The sequence below is a fragment of the Festucalex cinctus genome, chromosome 10, assembly GCF_051991245.1.
Source record: "Festucalex cinctus isolate MCC-2025b chromosome 10, RoL_Fcin_1.0, whole genome shotgun sequence".
In the NCBI taxonomy this organism is placed as follows: domain Eukaryota; kingdom Metazoa; phylum Chordata; class Actinopteri; order Syngnathiformes; family Syngnathidae; genus Festucalex; species Festucalex cinctus.
In genome coordinates, this window is record NC_135420.1 from 11,474,028 (window position 1) to 11,487,578 (window position 13,551).

General features: G+C 38.6%; 1 protein-coding gene across 1 annotated transcript in view; it reads left to right on the forward strand.

The window, feature by feature from the left end:
• rabgap1l (RAB GTPase activating protein 1-like) overlaps window positions 1-13,551 on the forward strand; it is a 97,923-nt gene that overhangs the window by 1,414 nt on the left and 82,958 nt on the right. The window contains exons 2-9 of the mRNA XM_077533864.1: window positions 1,683-1,897; window positions 2,004-2,169; window positions 2,652-2,859; window positions 4,332-4,506; window positions 5,211-5,368; window positions 5,751-5,861; window positions 8,319-8,385; window positions 8,613-8,715. Coding sequence (XP_077389990.1) covers window positions 1,760-1,897; window positions 2,004-2,169; window positions 2,652-2,859; window positions 4,332-4,506; window positions 5,211-5,368; window positions 5,751-5,861; window positions 8,319-8,385; window positions 8,613-8,715 — 1,126 coding nt within the window. The 5' untranslated portion in view covers window positions 1,683-1,759. The remainder of the gene's footprint in view (window positions 1-1,682; window positions 1,898-2,003; window positions 2,170-2,651; window positions 2,860-4,331; window positions 4,507-5,210; window positions 5,369-5,750; window positions 5,862-8,318; window positions 8,386-8,612; window positions 8,716-13,551) is intronic.

Here is a 13,551-nt window from a genome sequence, read left to right on the forward strand (position 1 = left end):
GCCCTGCAAGTGCTATAGAAAATGGATGGCCGAATCTATCTATCAGGTGTCCATGTCTATGAACTTCAATGGTGCCATTGTCACTGTTTATTTACTGTCTGCCACAAACCATCAGGATACTGCAGCCCACTAGCGGGGACACACACACACACACCCTCTCTGATGTAATGCAGTCTATTAGTTCAGTGTACAGTATTTTGCTGTTGGGCAGTTGCCTAGCTTCAAATCACTTACACACACTTACACAGTGTTTCCACTTAGTCAGTGGTAGTTGGGTTGCAATGTGGCCTGCCAGCTGTGCTGGCAGAGCAGACTAAGGCTAAGTTGTAATAACTGGGTGCTAATTTTGACACTTTCCAGCAGGAAGTTTAGTTCAGTTCAGTTTTGTTCGGTAAAACCTGTTTTCAGTGCACTAAGTGCAGTGTGTAGGGAGGATGATGACCGCTTTCGGTCTGTAAATAACGACATCATATTACTATGTCGCTCACAAAACAGTTATGGATTTAAGAAAGAGTAACACTGAGATAGTGGATTGGATTTCATTTCTTAGCATATTCTAAATAGAACAATTGTTTTGAATACACTTTGCAATTTGTGATGGTGAAATTGCAAACAATTGTGCATTGCATTAAATTGAATACTACTCAGTAGAAATAGGGTTATTGTTATTAATATGTGTTGCACGGAGGATGCCACTATTGGACTACACTAGTATTTGTATGTCAAAGCAATAAATACAGACATTATACCAGTGGTGTAACATGAAATGCTGAATCTGCACTATCATAAAGTGTGTCAAGTGTGACACACATACTTGTGTATATTATTATGTACTGCAACTATTGTAGTTGGCTGACATTTTCCCAACATTTGCTGTCGCTATCTGTTTGTGTCATCTGGTTTGATTCTCCATGCCCGTCGCCTCAGTAAGTGACCCATAATTATTTGCCTGGCTTGTTCATGCTATTTGCTATAATTCAACAAGTATGATTGGAGCACATGATTCACTTGTGTGTATGCGTGTGAATGTCTGAATATCAATCGTCATGGTGTGTGTAAATCATGTGTCTGGAATGAATGAAAGCAAGCGTCTTTTTTTTCTTTAATTTTTTTTTTTGTTTATTTATTTTTTTGTATTTTTTTTTTTTTTTAAGCACTGCACTGTAACCGACCTAATTTGGGTAAAGCTTTTCAAAAAATTATGAAATAAACACAGAAACAAAATCTCATCTAGATAGATAGACAGATAGTGAGATCGCGAGATCTGTTGATGTATTTTTGTGGTCTTCGGAATTTCGCCAAATTGTCTTTAAAACATAAGCCTAGTATATCAAAGTGTAACTGAGATATTTTATCACAGTATTTTGCCCACTATGATGGTCATATCACTTCACACTGTTAATCAATACATAGGAAAAAATCAACTATGATGCATGTCTAACTAACTGAAGAAGCCAACCAAGTCCTATGCATACAATATGAACCAACATGAATGTTTTTTTTTTTTCATACTGCAATGTTTTTCTGCTTTTATACTTTCAATTGTTTTTTCTTCAGTTGGTTATACAATATTTCATTTTTAAAGTGCCACATGTATAGACGCATAAAAAATAAAAATAAAAGCTTTTAACAGTCAACATAAATCTATTTTAAGTCGTAACGCAACCTTATTTTGTATCCAGAACTGGCTGAGTTGTGGAGAAAAGGGGAGAGATTCAAGTCTGGTCTCTCCTGCACTTCCTGAGAAGGAGAGTCAGCCATGGATGACAACTCTTCTCTGCAAAAAGTCAGCAGTTCCACAGAGTCAGTGGCCACCGTCACCAGCGAGGAGTTTGTTCTGGTACAGCCTGGTGCTACCGGGTCTCCTCAAGGCTCTGAGGGAAAACCCAAGCTCAAGGTCAGAAAGACAGCTTATGCAGCATAAACATTCACGCAATCCAGGAAGTTCCCTGCTTTTCTACATGGTCTGTTTTTCTTCATGTTCATGGTCCTTCCTCTGCCAGATGTCTTGGAACGGAAGTGAACAGCTGGAGAAAGCGATGGAGGAGGTGCTTGATGATGATTATGATGACGACGACGACGATGATGTGAAGGTGGAGAAGAGTAGCGTTGAAAAGATGGAGAAGCACAGCAACCCAGAAGTCCGAGTCCCGGAGCTCCAACTACCAGGTAGCGTTCAGGTGCAGTTTTTTTGTGGTCGGTTGTTGCACGACTGTCAAGGATTCAGATACACAAACAGCACCATTAACGCTGGTGCTTCCTCACTGCTGAGTGAACTGAGAGGAAATAGTAAGAGTAATGTCATGTAAAAGCCAGTCAGCAGTGGAAGTGCTTCTGCTGTGCTCATTGTTCTGCTTCCTGTTTGTGAAGCTTTAAAGACCTCCTCTAACATCCTGTGCCATTCTGTCTTTTGTTTTTATCTTTACATTTTTGCCATTTGGGCTCATATGTTGACTGCTCTTTCTTCATGAGTGCACAAGTGTTTTGTTGAGATAACCTGGAGAGAGTAGTGTAGCTCTTAGGTCAGTAGTCATTTGTAAATTCAACTCACATCACATTCGGCAGTTGGTTCGAGTGTGGGCCAAATAAACTGATACCAGACATTGAACGTAAAAACAATAATCAAACACAGCTTTTATGTCCGCTGCCAGAGGTATCGTCACCTTGCCCAGCTAGCCCCACGAGCCAAGAGGAAGACAGTGTGCAATTCAACAAGCTGTCCTACTTGGGCTGCACTTGGGTTAAAGCCCCTCGTAATGAAGCTGAAGCACAGAAGGCAATGGCTACCTTACGGGCTGAGAGCGCCATTCCCATCCCCATCACCCTGCATGTACCCTGTGGACCAGAAGGTTCTGTGAGGTAAGCCTTTTTGTGAAAGAAAAACAACTCAAGTCACAAAAACTTCAAACTGCCACAATACCTCTGCCAAGGAAGTTTTTGTTTCTACTGTTAATTTCTATTTTCTAGTTGGCAGGAAATAAATTAGGTCATGGATTTCCGTTGAGCTTTGCAGAGTAGTGTGGCATAGATAAAAGAAGACACCAGATAGTTTTTATTTATGTTTGTCAACTCAAGGAAGCATTTGACGTACAGTATGCTTTTATATTCATGAATCCATCTTAATGACCTAAGCAATATGTACAGTATATGCATTCAATGTGTGCTGTTTGGTGCTGATCCAAATTAGGAGGTCTGTTTAGGAGTTATGAATGTGGTGGTGTGTGGTAATTATATGCTTTTACTTATTTAATTATATAACTGCCTGTTTGTAAAATAAAAGATCATAGTTCACGGTTTAGCCAACTTTTTCAAGAAAATCAGGCTGATGTACAAAATGAATGACGTCATGATGAGGGACGTCAGAATATTACTCGACTCCGGATGACTCTCTTCCATGTGTTTTGATTTTTCCTTGGCCTGTTGCTGTACTTGTTCTAAATGAAGGCTTAGCATGAGAAGAGAGTTTTCTTACTGAAGGCCTGCCTGACTTACTCAGATCACAATTGGCGAGCACTATTAATTTGAGTTAAAGTAATACCAATGTTTCCAATGTTGTTGAAGTATTTGTGGTAGTCTGCGTTTGTTTTGCTAAAATGTAAGTGTTCCTGATAAAAATCAAAATGCTCCACAGAAAATATTTTGAATATTTCTGAGAGATGATGATAGGGGTTGGCATGTCTACGTCACATTTAAAACATGGGACAGCAGATCTGAAAAACTGCTCTGGGAGAAGCCAGCATCATTTGTCACAGTGTGCAGAAATGACACAGAGGCACTGCAGTGTTGTAAAGAGTGTTTTTTTTTTTTTTTTCCCAGAGGTGATATGGGATGATTCCTTCTTGTGACTGACTCAAAGTCTGCCTTTGCATCGTTTACGAGCTCCAAATTTATATTGCTGAATAGACAATATGTCGCGCATTTTTTTTTTCTGGCATATCAAAAATGGTTACACGAGCGGAAATGAACTCCAATGCCTTATTGCCTCTCATTTTTTTCCCGCCTCCTTTTCGCCATAGTAACTGCAGCCATCGTTTTGTACAGCAGTGCCTTTCAGACACGGTATTTAAAGATTCAAAGTCAGCCGTTACAATTTGTTTGATACAGGAAACCACATTGTGCGTGCTAATCTTATTTACATCTACTCCACCCGGAAGATGGATCTGGGTGAGGCTGGTGAGTTAATCAGCTTCCAAAACTGTTTGTGACAGTTTATTTTTGTGTGCCCTGTCACTTTTCTGCATTTTACTACACGGAGTATATTCATCCGTACTGATATCATTTCATTGTTGTAAGTCTTCTATGTAAATTAATCTCTTAATAACTTTCTGCAGGGTTGTGGACCAGGCATCAGGCACAGAGATTTGTTCCTTCCCCATTTACAAAGTCTTGTTTTGTGCTCGTGGACGGGACGGTTCTGTGGAAAGTGACTGCTTTTGCTTCACTGAGAGTTATCGGAGCTCTGAAGACTTCCAAATTCATGTCTTCTCCTGCCACATCAAAGAGGCGGTAAGGTTGAGTTACACCCACGGCAGCCAACCGCTGATTTGATCCCTTAACGAAACATGCATCTTTCACGCAAGAGGTTCACCTTGAGTGACAGCTGCATTTATTTTGGTGACAAACCACTTAGTCCAAGCTGTGAGCCAGATCACTACACAGCAACAAAATATATTAAGGGTAAAGGTCCTCAAAAATCAATCTAGACGCAGGGCTGAGCTGCCTGCCATCAAATTGCAGAGCACAAACGAATATTTACAATATTAATTTTTAAATCTATGGTAAACTTCAGCAAACACATTGTTATTATTACTTATGCCCATACCGCAGTAAGTTTTAGCCAATTCGCAAAGCAACCAATTTATGGGTGATGATGTTTCACACACAAGCGTTTTTATTACAGCCCTACTGCAGGTACACTGTTAAACCAGCAGATGGCGTTGTTTCTCTGAATTGGCATCTCATTTACTATTTTAATATATTGTATGTTATAACCACATATTTCACATATTGTCATTCTCAACTCCAACTACTTGACAATGTTTTTTACTCTCCACTTCTTTGTCCCAGTTTTCTATCAGTCTTCCTCATCACTCTCCGTCTTTACAAAGCCCTTTGCCTACCTCACTACCTCATCTCTTCCTCTCATTCTCATAGCTTTGTCCAAATACTGTTAATTTACTTGTGATCTTCTCTTACCCTTTTTCATGTAGGTCAGCCGAATCTTGTACAGCTTCTCTACAGCCTTTCGCCGCTCTTCGCGGCCGACCGATATCAGAGACACGCCACTGTTGAGTCCTCTTGACAGTGACCTCTTTATTTTTACTGTCTCTCTGGAGATTAAGGAAGACGATGGCAAGGGAAACTTCAGGTATTTTGGCATAATATGAACATGAATACAGATTTGCACTTGCACTTGGTTTTAATTAATAGAGCCTGAAATTAGTAACATTTGATGTGATTCAGCTTTTAATTATTCAGCATAATCATAAAGTTTTTACAATATTGCTATTGGTAAAGAAATGACATTATTTCATGGAACAACACTTGTTTATAGGCAGGAAGGAAGAAAAGGCAAAACATTGTCATTTGTTGCAGCTCCATTTTTATAGTAGGAGAGTCATTTGCATTTTGTACTATCATCTGTCCTCTTCTCATGCCCAACTTGCCTTTACTGCAAGATGCAATACTGTGTGACAGGAGGTGGTAGGTTTATGTTTAATATTCCGGTCTTTCGCTCTTCTTTTTCACAGTCCAGTCCCCAAGGACAGAGACAAATTGTACTACAAGCTGCGGCAGAGTGTTCAGAAGAAAGTTGTGATTACAGTACAGCAAATTAGCAACAAAGAGCTTGTCATTGAGAGGTGAGAGCAGGCTTATGATCCAATGTGTCAGTTTACCGCAATTTCTAGAGAATAATCTGCATCCGTGTGGGGTGGACGATGTGACGATATTAGATCGTTAGGGATCGTTAAGTGTTGACGATCTCATAAAGCTGAAAGATTGACAATATCGTCTGTGGGGCACATTTTATACAGTTCAACTTTATGCGGGTTCAAGCTTGGCTTGACGCATTCGTAACTTACAGCGGGGCCGTGGCGTCACCGCAGACAACACCGTGGCACACGCCCATTTCCTTGTTTTAAGCGAGAAGAGGAGGAGGCGTCCGCCGGTCTTCGCCAAAGTCATAAAAATACAGTATATACAATAAATATCAGAATGGTTTTGCAACAACGTTGAACTATATTTACAATTTAAAAGGTACTTGTGGATGGATTTGTCATGTTTGTGGTTTTAAAAAACATTGCGAGTGTCAACGCTGGCTGGTCTCCATTCAGAAATATCTTGGTGAGCCGGTCGTGAATCACAATATTTCATCCATGATGGTCCCTATTAAATTGTAAATAGGGTTCAGTGTTGGCGCGACTTGCCACTCGTGAAATGTTATCTCAGATCCGCACGTGATGCGGGAGTGCAAGCTTGGCTTTCAATGATGCCGCCCCCTTGCCACCGTGTGCCAGGTTTTTGTCCCCCCCCACGCACACACACACACACACACACACTTTCTCCTCCTCTTTCTTTCTCCCTGGCGGGAATCCAAAGTGATTTGGTCCCGAAAAGAAAGTCCACCTTCATAGTGTGGAATTGGTTTGGCTTTTCCCCAGAGGACAAGGCGCAGACAGAAGTAAATTGCAAAATTTGCGGAGACTCCGTTCGGACTTCAGATGGCAAAACAAAGAACCTGTTTAATCACATGCGGAGACAGCATCCGAAACTGTACGCCGACAGCCAAACCAAATGCAGACCAGCCGCTAGCAGCTCCAAGATAACACAATCCACGGTAATACAGTCATTTACCAAGGGCACTCCATATGAAAAAGCAAGCAAGCAAGCGGTGGAAAGGAGTAACTGAGGCTGTTCATTACCATTTATGTTTACATTCATTGCACTATTTGATAAAATTTCAATTCCAACCTGCTCAGAAAGCTTAGTTGGCTTAAGATGGCTGTTTCTTTCCCTTCTTTTAGGGTTTTATATAAATTTTAAATATGTTTTAAATATTACAAAAATTTTCAGAAATGTGAATATTAGTCTAAAAATATATGTAAAAAAAAATAATCGTGATAAAATCGAGATCGTGATTTTATTTTTAAAGAATCGTGATATAAAATTTTTACCATATCGGCCACCCCTACATCCGTTTATTTTACAGTGATAGCCCAAATCAGTTTGACAACCCATTTCCTTGATTTAAATGTTAGGACAACCAAACAAGCTGATACCATTTTTTATGTGTGGGGGAGAAGCCTCTTGTGAACATACTATGAAAATGATGGGGAGGCAATGGTTTTGTTTTATGTCTCGTCAAATGTCAGCTATTAAGAACTACTCTATGCTTGCCTTCATAAAACGCTATCAAAATTAATGATGCGGGACCAAAGCCTGGCAACCACTCATGGAAGAATCTGTGATCAATTCCTTGTCCTTGGGTGGCTCTGTGTGTGAACAACAATAAAATGGATAACTTTTGTCGTTTTAAAGCGCATCATCAAAAATAATTCCACAACAAAATACTGTTCTGTGTGCTTGAACCAATTCCCCGCAACTTCCCGCAGCCCCCTTTATTGCACTCACACACTGAGCCTGCATGTCTGCAACCAAATAACTAGGTCATCCTCACCCCCCTTCGTTTGCCTTCCCAGTCACTTACTTCCAATTTCCCCACCAGTAGACACCTGCACTTTTATTTTCTCAGCTTTTGTTTTTTTTTTTTTGTTTTTTTAATTTTTTTTTTTTTTTTTTTTTTGCATCGTGTACAGTGCACAGTATGGTTCAGTAGTGACATGTATCCCTTAACATACCCCAAAAACATATCTACTGTTATCAATAGACTCGTTTACTGTGAATCCAACTTGAAAGTCATTGCCCAATGTGCTTGAATTGTGCTTTGTATCTAAAAAAAAAAACCTGCCTCTTAGATGTTATGCAATTATGTTGACCAATATTTTTGAAATATTCCCATGCTAACCACTGGATGGCACTCCAAACTAGAACAATACTGTACCCAATGGAAATTGCAGCTCATGAGGATGAAATGCTGTTTCAGATTGATTTGATGTATTACTGTAATTAGGATATGATTAGGGATGTATTGGTAAGATTAAAACAAACGTTTGTGATACTTCATTTGCTTTAACTGATATGCTGTGTAGGCACAGTTATGTTAAAATAGTTGATAAAAATGCAACTTAAAATAATAATAATAGCACTTTGTTTTTAATTATTTGAACATGTGTAAAGCTCCTGTGTCTCCTTTCTAGGTGTTTTGGAATGCTACTGAGTCCAGGCCAAAAGGTTAGCAATAGTGACATGCACCTGGTAGACATGGTGAGTACAAGTGAATCATGTACTGCTCCTGTGAATTACTGAGTTGTCGACTATTGATTGAATGATTATGGCATTTTAAATGGAATACTACATAGGATGGTAGACTCTCCTAACATATGCACTTTATTATACTGTGTATTTGACAGCGCATGCATTGTAATCAGTTTGATAAACATACATGCACTTGATATTAAATAAACATATTTCATTATCTGTTACCTGACCAGGAGTCGATGGGGAAGACCTCTGATGGAAAGGCCTATGTGATCACAGGAATATGGAACCCCAATATTGCAGCCTTCCAGCCCCTCAATGAAGACACACCGAAAGGTTTGACTCAGTTTTACTTTTCCCCCAATAATTTGAAAGGCAAAATTGACTGGTACTTGAAGACTGAGGTATGAATTTGATTTGCTTTGAGACAATGAAATATATATTTTTCACAAATTTAACATTATGTATTTCACACTAAAAGTTTTATAAATTTTGACGGATTCAACTTTCATGACTGTATCATGCATGTGATGTACAGATATAATGTCATGTATTCCACGTTTGTCTGCCATGCCTACTGTCACAGAGATTTTTCTGCCCACAACACACATCACTGTTTGATTTGGATAATGTTATGTGCTTTGTAGGTCTGTAACAGTTTGTGAGAAATGAGAATAGACAAAAAACTGTATCACTTTGTAATTTTAAAGATGGATGTATGGCATTGCTGAGCTTAGTATTTGAAGTTGATACACAATTGCAGGATGCTTGGTACAACATTACATTATATGATGTGTATTTCTTGTTATATATTTTGAGATACTTTAGCATTTTAGAAATATCTTTGTCATTGTAATTATATAATGAATAATTAAGTGGTCATGCTCAATGATTGTGTGCCACAGATTATCCATGCATTATTGGGTTGTACACAGTGCTTAGATTTAACCTGGAATGTAACATTTGTTATTATTTGATGTACAGCTTAGTCGTGTCATTCAAGCCTTTTTACCCACAGCTTTTCTAAGCTTGGCAGAACCTTTTCCTACACAGGCATGTGTACACACATGGACAAGCAGCTGTGGATATTCACTCATGTGAGAAACTGAATTAAATGCAGTAGTTGGAGAGTTTAAAAAAAAAAAAAAAAAAAAAAAAAGATTCACTTCAAAATGTGAGATTACAGGATTAAAAAAAATATATATATGCAAAACCTCTGCAATTAAAATTAGTTGGACTTTTTTTTTTTTTTTTTTTTTTTTTTAAACCACTTTCTTTATAGGCCAGCAGGTCACACACGTTTTCGTTCAGTTTCGCTCCACTACCAGGGGCACTAAATAATCTTTACTTCATAAAATAGATTTATTAGTAGTAAGTATGAATCCGTGGAGTTCACCCTGTGAAAACCTGCCAATTTTGTGTTTTCGGTGGTGAAACCCTGGCACTATTTTGCGATGAGGCGCAGTGATCTCTGGTGTGGGCGTAGTGCCATTAGGTCGGTGGCGGTGTGATTTAGGCCACATGAGCCAATCAGGTAGCTGCTGCTTTCTCCTCACCATAGCAACCGCATATCAAAAATGGCGACCACAACGTCGGAGAGCGAAGAAGAGCGAAAGGAGAAAAAAGTTAAAAAGAAAGTGGGGAAAAAACTTTGTTCCCGTTCAGGTTTGCCCATCGCTTCAGCTGGCCCTGTCCTTCCAGCCATCTGCATCATTTGTAAAAATAAACTTCAAAGTATACTCGTCTGGGATCGGAAGGAACACGGAAGAGGGATCATCTCGCCAAAGCAGAAACATTGTCGGCAGGTATGTGCTACACACACGCGTGCCCATTTCTGTTATTATTGTGACCGATATTTAGTATAGGGTTGAAAATAATTTGTTGCTCGGTCAAGTTTTAAGGTTATAGTTTAGTAAAAACGCGAGCTGCTGAATGATTTATCGAGTGAATCCAACAGTGGTTACCAAACTCGGGTTACCTGTGCCCATCAGAGTCATAATAGAGAGTCACAGCTACACCCTCCCTTTCCCCCAAACTCTCTCTCACCAACCTCAACAAACACTTTACTTTACTTAACTCTGTGATATGCATATACTGTAAAGAGGTGATGTGACAATAACACTTATAATGTAATTCTTTTTTGTGTAAAGGCGGGTTGCTGCAGGCAGATAAGATGATGAAAATAAATAAATAAATAAAATTGATTCTCTAAAAATGAAAAACAGTTGGTTGTTAATTATTACATGCAAATGTGTGTTTTTTTTTGTCTTCTGTATTTATAATTGTTCTTTGACCAAGAAAGTATATAGGCCTATTGGTGTATTTTTATTTCTATACAAATATACGATTATTCACTAGAATTTTCAGTAGGATATCCGAATACCAAAATATTCGATAGCTGCAGCACTAATAATACTAATTTTGAGTTGTGGCACGCCCACACGAGTTATTTTACCACACACCCGTGTCAAAACTAGCTTACTGCACCCCAACTTCAAATTTTTGCCAACATAATAATAATAATAATAATAATAATAATAATAATATATTATGAATTTTGTTGGATACAAAAGCAACTTACATAATTATGTATTATATGATTGTAATTGTCTTATTTTCAAATGTTTAAATATTTTCTTGATTTGAACAAAATATAATTGTTTTGAATAATCTTGATTTCAATTATTACCAAAATAATTGTGATGCGAATATGTGTATCTTGTGCTCATCTTTCCCTTTAATTTTCTATTTCAGGCAGGATATACTGAAACGAAGATTCAGGCATGATTTCCCCCAGCTGGTTTTTCACACCCCTTTCGAGCAACACCTCTGAAATGGTTTTTGTAGAGACATTATCAACAACTGACAAACTTTTACACAGGGTACCTCACTCATCAGATACATCAACTACTGAGTCTACTGATGTAAGCCAAGAAAGTGACACTAACACATAGCTGGTACAACATCAGGTTGGAAAATCACAGGGCATACGAGGACACTTTACAGTGCAGGGCTGTAAAATCTATGTAAAATCTGCCATTTTGTTTGTTTCATTATCAAGATGTTAACGCTCCATTTTCACACTTTTCAAGCAAAAATAAAAATGTCTGTATTCCATTTTTCCACAAAAAAATGCCAAAAAAAAGCTTTTCCAATGAAGTTCCATGGTTTTATTGTGAATGCACATTTGATTTTTTTTTATTTTATTAATATTTTTTTGTGTGTCGGGGGGGGGGGGGGGGGGGATAAATGACATGCTTTGATGACATAATCTGATACTTTAATAAATATTCTATATGTTATAATAATCTGGGCTCTGAATGCATCTATTTCCATCTAGTCCATTTTGCCTTGTTCCAGGTTTGTGGTGCATGGTAGTATTTTTGGCCAATGTATGCTGCTTCTTGTGTACCTTTCATTACGTAGTAGGTTATGAATTGTTTTCATATATGAAACATAAACACTGCGATTGGTTGGCAACCGGTCCGGGGTGTCCCCCGCCTACTGCCCAGAGCCAGCTGAGATAGGCGCCAGCAGCCCCCGCGACCCTTGTGAGGAATAAGCGGTCAAGACAATGGATGGATGGATGAAACATAAACATAGCTAAATGTAATATTCGTGTGCTGGTGTCACTTCCAGTTTTTTTTTTTTTTTTTGGCACAAATTTAATATATTTAATGATCTAAATTCACATGATTGCACCAAACCACCAATACTTGTTTCTGATGTTAGGTACATGTATTTATAACATCTGGGAATGATTTTCTGTTGCCAAATTTAATGTAAGACGTTTTACAACCAAAAACCGCAGCACAAGATTTTCGTTTTTTGTTATTTACCAATATATGCATTTCTGGCTTGTGACAAAATTGGGGCAGGAAAACATTGGGTGAACTTTTAACCCAAAGTTCAGAAGGGTATTATCTATCAAAAAATGCATTGAACAAGTAGTGCCCAGACAGTGGAGCGAAACTCATTTTCTAGGCACTTTTTGAGGGTTCACCCCACGGCCTATTAACAAGTTGAGAAAACTAAGCTGCCCAAATGACCTGCTAATCTCCTAATAAAGGAAAACTCTTCCCCCAGCCTCAAAGGCCTTATACAGTACATGTTGGCGAGGCACATAGACTATTCACAGGCAATGCAGTCTTCAACCAACTTTATTTGCATGGCTGATGTGTCGAGACAGCCTCGACAAGCTTGGGGGAGAACATGAGAACACAGGATGACCCAAGCCAGACAAAGTCAGATCCAAAACCTTTTTACCATGTGATTAGTCACTGTACTGCTGCTGTGCCACAATAAATCATGTAAATTTTGCCCAAAAACATAAAGTTTTCACATTGACTTTTATAATGATTGGATTTTCTAGTTAATAGGAAATATTTACACAGTATGATCTGGTGGTTGGCACAGTGTGGCTGCCAGGCTGAAGGCTTGCCTCACTGAATCCATTAAAGCTATCAAATTATAGAACATGGCAACTTGCTGACTGGGAAGCTTGGAGAGGTTAAAATCCAGGGAGATGACAGATTGGCCAAAGCCGTCTATTTCAGGAAGTATACTGTAATGCACATCTAGGCACAAGCACGCATACACATTCATTTGAGAACATTTTCACACACAGGCGGAATGAGAACATATAAGAACATAAATGTCTTGTGTGATCTAAAAACTGTTGGATCAAGGACAGGTTTGAACAGTTTTACTTGTTACAGCAATGTAAGCTTTTTAACTCATTCACTTGCAGCCATTTCACTGAAGCAACCCCGTTTGGTCCGGCTATTTTACTGGATTTTGACTGATTTCGCAAGGCCCACAGAATATTATGTTCTATAGCTATAAAAACACAGAAGTCTCATCTTTCATCAGGAAATAAAGTATACTTGTATCTGTTTCCGTTTTGCAGCAATCAGCGCTGACAAAAAGAGCTTGTTGGAATATGGCTCTGGCTGATTTCTTATGCTCTGCTGCCATCTGCTGGAGGTGTTTTGTAATAACTACCATTGCTTTAAGCCACCTTCATGTCAGAAGCTGCATCATAGCCTTCTGTATGCTCTTGCATAAATAAAACTTATAAAATGTGTAAATACTTTTTGGGGAGTGAAGGACAAAGTATTAAGAAATGTGTTTACATGTTTTTGGGTTTGAATGAGTTAATAATGTTTGTAA